This window comes from Dioscorea cayenensis, chromosome 2 (assembly GCF_009730915.1).
Source record: "Dioscorea cayenensis subsp. rotundata cultivar TDr96_F1 chromosome 2, TDr96_F1_v2_PseudoChromosome.rev07_lg8_w22 25.fasta, whole genome shotgun sequence".
NCBI lineage: Eukaryota > Viridiplantae > Streptophyta > Magnoliopsida > Dioscoreales > Dioscoreaceae > Dioscorea > Dioscorea cayenensis.
Window position 1 is genome coordinate 14547602 of NC_052472.1, and position 9151 is coordinate 14556752.

Here is a 9151-nt window from a genome sequence, read left to right on the forward strand (position 1 = left end):
TACATTACCCTCAATGTATGCATGCAAACACTATAAAAATATCAACAATAAAAACAAAAATCTGTGCCAAAATACAATTGAAACAATACTCCCCTGAACTCCTCATAGAACATTTGGTAAAGTTTAGCTCATAGTTGTGTTGTGTTTAATGGGCGTGAAGGCCACATAGCCGTGTAACAAAGTCACACGGCCATGTACATGACCAAACCATCATCAACATCATTCTCAAGGCCATCTGCACGGATACAAGGGGTTTAATAAAACTCAACAAAATAGAAAACATGCACCAGTACATATAGATAAAGGAGTGAAACATAAATGCGCACAACAAAATAAAGAAAAAGGGTAAATCTCATAAGGAGAAACCTTTTTAAGTACACAAGTCCAAAATATAACAAAATAAAGATAGAAATAAAAGCATTAGAAAATAAAAGAAAGTCCCATAAGTGCGATGCCTCAAGTGTCTACGTCCGGTGCTAGTGTTGTTTGTGCATCAGAGGCAATGTCCTTGTCTAAAGTCTGCTGAATCCGAGCCAGGAACTCAAGAATCTGTGCCTGGCTCTTGAGGATAGTGGCTACAGTAGGCTCGAGTCTAGTCAGATGGTTATGGACTCGAGCAGAAGATGAATCAAGCTCAGATGATGCTCTTGGCTCTACTGCAGCTGCCCCTGTGTCCATTGGGTCTCCCTCAAGTGTTGCAACCATATCTCGATCAGGTGTCTCACCATCTTCCCCAGACTCCTCAGAAGATGGCTCCTCTAGTGCGTACCCACCTATGCCAGTTCATTGTATAATGCCCATCAGTCGAAGAGTAACAAGTCAAAGTGCAAAAGTGCTGATCTTCTCCTCCCCTCAAATAGCGTGAAGAAGACCCATCTTCAAAAAAAGCCATGAAATGTGTGGCCCTACAAAGATGGCCCCAATCCATAAATACTGACTCTAGTGGCGTAAATGGGGATAGAGAAGATCCAACCGGCTAAGTGAGCAAGTACCATCACCATGCCCTTTCACTAACTTGCTAAGAACACCATGAATATACATGTGGACTGGGCATGAGAGCAAAGAGGCCTTTAACCAGCCAGGGATATAGTGATGACTGCCACACAAGTCTCGAAATACATGGCTCAGAGTGCGACCAGCAGGATAGTCGGTGAAAAATTTTGTATAATTCTCCGTGCCAATATAATCCTCATAGTATAAGTCCAACATGACTGCAAACTGGGTTAAAGACATACTGTGTGGCTGCCTAAAAGCTCAAAAACGAATGGTGTTCTCCCTGTCAAAATCAGTGTCTGAACAATCAAAGGAGAATGAGGAAAGGACCTCAAGTGTGATATCTCGCCAGACGGGATCACAAATAGTGAGAAGTCGATCCTAACCCCTACATAAACAAGCTCTTGAACCTCATCAATGAGTCTGATCTCCCCAAGTGCGTCCCAATCTATGCATCATGTTTTTCCAATCTTTAATCTTTGGAGATGCTTAAATTTCTGTGGTTGTTCAAGATCAAAGAATGCGAGTGGTAGTAGTGGAATAGGGTCTCAATCATGGCGAGAACATTTCTGAGTAATCCTCTTAGTCCTTGGTGCCACACCTACAAGTTAAAAATTAAAAAACATCAGTTTAGCACGAATTTATGAAGTGTAGGAATCCACACAGACATGTGGGCAAGCCACATGCCCGCATGTGCTTCTTCTGGTGCTTCTCTAGCCCATACAGTCGCATGAATGAGCTATGTGACCGCATGGCTTGGGTTGGGTGCAAGAATAAGCCATGCGACCGAGTGGCTATGTTGTCCTAGAAATCCAAGCCCACACGACCGCATGGGCGGGTTTGTGCAACTCAGCCAGCCCACACGGTCACGCGGGAGCCCGATCATGGCAAAAACGCCATGGTTGGGCCTCAACGGCTCACTAAATTTTAATTACATGCATTCTCAAATACTTGCCATGAATTTCCATAAAAAAGTAGCACCTAAAAACCGAGAAATCTCTATAGATTTGAAAATGAGGGCATGGAGAAGATGTGAAGAGATGGAGGATTACTAGTGTGAATCGAAGAAGAAAATTCGGTTGAAAGTCTGACAAAACACTCATAGATCTCCAAGAAATCAAAGAAAAATAGTCCTAGAGTCCAAAGGATGGAACTCTTGAAGGTGGAGAAATGAGAAGTTGAAGGGTTTTTGGGGGCGAAGAAGATAAATAGTGATCCTTCATAATTTTATAAGGCACATAGGGGTGTGGAAATTCCATACCCCCGCATGGGTATTGTACACGGTCGTGTGAAAATTCCTTCTGATACTGTGGACATCAAAATTTCTGTAGACAGCCCATGCGAACATGAATTCTCCAAATTAACACTAATTCTTCAACTATAACCATGAATTACACTCTAGACCATGGCACACACATCAAAAACAATTTAATTCACCAAAAACTTTTCCGTGAAAAGATCAACACCAACAAAATTCAATCAAGGCACACACTCTTGAAATGTATTGCTGCAGAAATAAAAATCTAACTAGAAAAAGATTAAAAACTTGGGTTGCCTCACAAGAAGCGCTTGTTTTATGTTAATAAGTTTGACATACCTAATCTTACCTTATGGTGACTCATAAAGATGGAAAATCTCCTTCTTTGCAACCTGCACACATGAGAGGAAAATTTTTTGTATATTCAAGAAGAATTGATTAAATATGTTACCGAATGTGTGAGTGCCACTCTCTACTTGTGTGTGCTTATCTCCAAGTGCATTGGAGTGCTTTCTGTCGTGACGTTTCGACTTTTTCACATGACTGAAAATCTGTTTCAAAACTCCTCCTTTTGGTTGCTCTTTGAGGACTTGTTCTACATATTTGCTCATCTTCTATTCCTCAATGTTCGGCCATTCTTCATATGGATTCGGGTGTAAAAATTGATGCAAATACTCATTAGTAATATCATCATTGGCATCTAAGAAATAGCATGAATCATCAAATTCAAGAGAATGCTTCATTGCTTCGCCGAGACGATATCTGATCTTCTTTTTTCCTATGTGTAGTGTCATCTCGCCTCCATCCATGTCAATGAACGCCTTGGAAGTTCGTAGGAATGGTCTCCCAAAAATTAGTGGGACTTCCACATCTTCATCAATATCAAGCACCACAAAATCTGTAGGAAAAATATACTTGTCAACCTTTACTGAACTATCTTCAATTATACCTCTGGAATGACGAAATGAGCTATCAGCCAGCTATAACGTCATGCTGGTTAGCCTTGGCTGTCCTAGCCCCAATTTCTAAAATAGTGTGTAGGCATGACATTAATACTTGCCCCCAAATTGGCCAATGCTTTCTCTTTCCCCAATTCTCTGATCACACAAGGAATGATAAAGCTTCCTGGATCCTTTATCTTGTTCGGCAGATATTTTTAAAGTAATGCCAAGTAATTACCTTCAAGCACTACAACCACAATCTCCTCCATTTTCCTCTTATTGGTCAAGAGATCTTTCAAGAACTTTGCATACCGAGGCATTTGAGACAAAGCCTCCACCAAGGGGATATTAATGTGTAGCTATTTAAAGAGATCCAAAAATTTTCTATTTTGTTCATCACTTTGATCTTTCTTCAAACGTTCCGGGTAAGGAATTCTTGGAGCATATGATGGGAGTGACACAGCTATCCCCTTCCCTTTGTCTTGCACCTTATCCTTTGGCTTCTCTTGAGGCATTTCAGTAACTTTCCCGATGAGGGATTTTCCTTGAGAAATTTCAGAATTCTTTTCAGTAGGGAGCTTCTCTTCAAGCTCTTGACCACTTCTTAAAGTAATCACTTTCATATGCTCCCTTGGATTTCTCTCAGTGTTACTTGGCTAGCTTCCTTGGGGCCTCTCCGCTAATGATTTCTCTATTTGACCCACTTGATTCTCCAAATTATGTAGCAAAGCGGTGTGATTGCAGAGTGTGGCCTCCAAATGTTGGAATCATGTGTCGGTGGACTAAATAAACTTTGCCAAAACTTTCTCCAACACTGAAACTCATTCCGGAATCAAAGGTTGTTGCTAAAATCCTAGTGTGGTAGTAGGGTTTTATTGTCTTTTCTTATTCCATGAGAAATTTGGGTGGTTCCTCTATCTTTGGTTGTAGGTATTATTGTAAGGATTTTCTTGTCCTCTTCTAGCGTTACCCATAAAATCAAGTTGCTCAATTGGGGCTGGAGTGCCAACAGAAATAGGACAATCAGTTAAAATGTGTGTTCCTCTACAACCTTCACAACTTGTGATCATGGCCACTCTTGATCAAGTTAAAATGTCTAATTTCTTGCTCAAAGCCTCTACTTGGGCTGCTAAGGATGTAACCGCGTCAACCTTATAAATACCAACCACTTTCTTCTTCTATTGTATTCCATTGATAGTTATTCAAAGCCATTTCCTTAATCAGTTACCAGGATGCTTCTGGGGTTTTGTTTCCTAACATTCCTCCCGCGGTGGCATCAAGGAGTTATCTAGTGCTTGGGTTTAACCCATTGTAGAAGGTATAAATGATCATCTACTCGGGGAACCCATGTTGTGGACACTTCTGCAACAGATCCTTGAACCTTTCCCATGTCTCAAACATTGATTCTAGCTTTATCTGAACATATGAAGATATCTCATTGCGAAGCCTTGTTGATTTTCTTATAGGGAAGTACCTTGCAAGGAAAGCTTTGACCATTTCATCCGATGTTATGATGGAAGCTCTTGGTAATGATTGAAGCCATTGTTTGGCTCTACCTTTCAAGGAGAATGGGAAGACACGCAAGAAAATTGCATCATCTGAAACCCTGTTAATTTTTAGCATATTGCACACTTCAAGGAAATTCTCAATATGATTGTTCAGATTCTTATCAGTCAAACCATTAAACTATGAGGACTACTGAACCATTTGAATAAAAACCTGGCTTCAGCTCAAAATTTTGGGCCACAACAAGTGGCCTAACAATGCTCGATTATGTCCTATAAGCTATTGGTTGGTAAAAATATGAAAGTGTTCTTTGTTGTCCATCTTGTTATGCCATGTTTTCAGACTCTTCAACCTCTATTTCAGCAGGACAATTCCATTCTTGTGCTAGTTCTTTTCCCCTTCTTTGAAGTCTACACTCAATTTCAGGGTCTATTTTAACTAATGTCGAAGGATTCCCTCGGGTTATAACCTATAGCTAAAATCAAGAAAAAAAAAAAGTAAGAACGGCGAAAGAAAGAGATATGAAGTAGAAAAACAATGAAAAAGTGAATAACTAAAGTAACAAAGTCCTAGCGTTCCTAATATCCCGATCCCCGGTAATGGCGCCAAAAACTTGACATACCCTTTGCATATGTGTACCATAAATGCACGGGTGTCGAAGCAATAAAGTACCTAACTAGTCAGGTACTCAAATCCATAGGGAACAAAAGTATTAGTAATGACTATTTCTTAGTTATCTAGTTGGAATCAAGAATATGATGAAATAAACTTAATAATGAAAAGTATGAATGCCACAAGTAAACACAAAAGAGTAGAAATGAGGGAAGTCTCAATTAATAAAGTGAGGTACTCAGGCAATGCTCCCCCTAGGGTTTACAATTAGGTGAAAGACTTACAAAGTGCTTCTAAACTGAGTTAATTAAGTCAAAGAAAACCAAAGATAATCACTCCCTACCTCCAGGCCACCGATACTAATCCCCTATGCAGTCCCGGTGGAGAAATTTCTCAATCTCACACCTCACATGACATATGACCGCTTAAGACTCTAAGGTTTCTTAAGAGTACAACTATTTCCTAAAGATAGACTTAACCCTACTTCTAGGTGAAAAGTTCCTAACCCCCTACAAGACTCCGGTGGAGAAATATCTCAATCTCAATGCCTCACACCAAATATGGTTGCATAAAGCTTAGAGAAATGGAGATAGGATGTACTAATTCAGAAGAAAAAGGGGACACTCCACTATCTCATAACTCACCCTCTCAACCCTCTTCAAACTTGAAGTTCTAGCTCTAATGGAGACCTCTCTCTCATCAAAGCAAACAAATCATGCAAACTAATTAACCATAAGATCAATAAAGCAAGCAATTAATAAGAAAGCAAGATTGAAACACAATTAAACTCGGATTTAAAAGAAAGCACTAAGTAAATCATTACAAAAGATAAAATCCTAGGGTTCACATGCCCAAGTACCCTTTAGGGTTTAGCTCTCTATAGAGCGAGTTACAAAACAAATAATGCAATGTAAAATAAAGAAATTCATAGATAAAAACCCCCCTTGAATTCATGATGATGGCTTTGATGGATTGTTCAACGTCTTGAATGATTCCTCTCCGAGGCTAGGTCACCGATAGCTCCCCAAGTGATATGACGGTGAAGGATACCATCAAAGTTGGTGAAGAACACCGTCCAAATTCCCAAAGACCTCCACTCTCAACCCTAGCCTCTTTGCCTCTCCAAAAGTCATCAAAAAAGTCCTCTAAAATCTAGAGAAATCAGCTATTTATAATCTCAAACTTGTGCCAGTCATGTGTTTCCACACGCCCACGTGGAGTAGCTACACGCCCGCGTGGGCTGCAGAATTGCCCACACGGTCACGTGAAATTTTCACTTGGTTGCTTGAACAGTAATCTACTACAGTGATCACTACATTGCTTTTCAGTGAAATGGCTCCAAAACTCTTCTCTTAAGGCCATATGAATGGGCACAAATTCGCATGTAGGTTATAAGGCTTTTCATTGTTTAATCATCATTGAGAAGATTTTTGAATTTTTCACACAAGTCGGGACATGAGAGTGTGGCTGTCTTTGTGCCCCTCCAACTCACAATTTACTTTGAGTTCTCTTGGAAGTTGGCACACACCCTCATGTGTATGAGCTCCTCTTGTGTCTTAATCTTTATGTTGCATAAAAACTCCCAAAACGTGCTTTCATAACCTATCTTTGCTTTTTTTGCTTCTCTCAAGGCCTTCACAATCCTATTTGTGCAAAGGAATACCAAATACAATTTATGGAACATAAAACATGATAAAAATGATGCTCAATGCATGTAAAACATATAAAAAAAATATGTTCACTCAAGCACTTATCAGCTTTCATCCTCTCCATCTCCCTAACCTTCTTTCCTTGCTTCCTTTGCTTCACTTTGATAACTCTCTCAGCCTTGCTGTTGTAAGAGAGCCCTAACCCCCTCTACAATTGTATCAAAGCCTACACAGTACTGATATGAGTGTGTATGTATATAAGTGTATGTATATAGGTATGTATGCATGTGTATGACTATGAGTGTATGTATATAAGAATGTATAAGTGCATATAAGAGTGTCCCACCTACTTAGAAGGCTATTTATTATGCCTAGAATATTATCAAGCCCTATACTTTAGGTAGTGTTACTAAATCTTTGTAAATATTTAAAATGTATTATTGGTCAAAACCTACTTCTACGTAGGATTACTTAGTGACATGATTTGTCACATCTAGTATAGTAATCTCTCCTCTATAAGGAGATCGCTTGTAACCAAAGTAAAGTAAGGTTAAGTGTTGGAAGCGTAAAGATGGAGCGATTATAAAAGTCGATGCTTTATTGCTAGAATAAACTTAGGATCTCACTGAGTATTTGCAAGTCCTTACAGATACACTAAGGACCTTTATATAGACAAGGAGGGGGCCGGGATAAGGCTTAAGGTTGCTTCAAAAATTGCAACTTAGTGGCCGACATACACTTGATTGACATGATAGGGAGGATATATATTTTCCACCATTTACAGAACACTATAATGCTGCTGCAATGGTCTGTTTAGGGACTTGAAGGACTAAGAACAAATTTTAGGGGGTCATCCTAAATAAAATTCAAAAAAATATATTTCGATTGGTCAATGATATGATTTGGTTGTTCTACCCATCAGATTTTGAAAAAATAAAGAAGCCTATAAAGACATTGTTATAATTTGTTTGTTAGGGGAGATCAAGTGAAAAAATCAAGGCTCAAATACTATCGTTTCACAAATATCTTTCTAAATATATATTTTTGTATATTATATCCCAGTTTGTAAAAATTAAGAGGGCCAAACAATAATTTTTTTAAAAGAAAGAAAAATTGATACTATGAGAACTAATTTGTAAAATATCAACCGGTCAAATAATAATTTAAATAATTTTTTTTATTTTTGATAAATTGGTGACAAACACCTTTTTATTTTTATTTTTTGCATTGTGGTTGAGAGGTTTTGAACTCAAGACCTCTCAAACACAAGCAAAGTAGGAAATCACTAGGCGATGTCTTGGTTCTTTAAATAAATATTTTTTTAATTATTTTTTAAAAATTTAATAATAATTTAAATAAATATTTTGTTTAATTTTTTTTTATACCATAAAATTTTAAATTATAAAGATTCACATTTTTTTAAAAATAAAACTTAAAGAGAGAGAGAGAGAGAGAGAGAGAGAGAGAGAGAGAGAGAGGAATAAAAGGGGAGGAGTTCCTAGAGAGTAGGGGGAGTCTCCCAGCCAAGGGGTTGGTCAAACACTCCCTTGTGCCCACACCCTTTCTCTCATTTGCTTATAGCGGCAAATAAATCCATGGCTATAGCTAAAGCGAAAGTTTTTGATGAATTAAATATCATTGGCTAATGAAATATTATTTACCATTGAAATCCACATAAGCCCTCTTTGTTGCATTGAGTCTCACATGCACTAAGTACTTTATTTTGATCCAATTTTGTTTGTTATTTATTAAAAAAAAATTACCATTCCAGTATTGTAATTATATACTAATTCCTTTCCTAACTATTTTTTTCTATTAAAAAACATGAGTCATATATTAGCAATTTAGCACAGACAAAAGCATACACTGAATTATTCTCGTCTAAAAGATGTGCTTAGGCAAGCATCTTGTCCATTTCTTCCGTTTTCTCCCCTATTTATTAAAAAAAATATTCCCTTTCAAATATTAAAATTATTTACTAATTCATTTCATAACAATTTATTTATATTAAAAGAACAAGAGTCATATATTAGCATAGAAAAAGGCATACACTGAATTAGTCTCCTTTTTATAAGACGTGCTTACGCAAGCATCTTATCCATTTCTTCCTTTTTCTCCCCCATTTGTTTAAAAAAAATTCCATTGCAGTACTGTAATTATATACTAATTCATCTCTTAACATGTATTAAAAA

The 9151-nt window shown here is 37.8% G+C and overlaps 1 protein-coding gene and 1 non-coding gene across 2 annotated transcripts in view; one reads left to right on the forward strand and one right to left on the reverse strand.

The window, feature by feature from the left end:
- Window positions 1-1541: 1541 nt before the first annotated feature.
- The window catches only part of LOC120272854 (disease resistance protein At4g27190-like), an 11963-nt gene continuing 4353 nt past the window's right edge, over window positions 1542-9151 (reverse strand). Inside the window, exon 4 of the mRNA XM_039279587.1 lies at window positions 1542-1594. Coding sequence (XP_039135521.1) covers window positions 1542-1594 — 53 coding nt within the window. The remainder of the gene's footprint in view (window positions 1595-9151) is intronic.
- On the forward strand, window positions 4535-4641 carry LOC120281547. The gene has a single exon (XR_005542690.1). It is a non-coding gene; the product is annotated as a small nucleolar RNA R71 (small nucleolar RNA).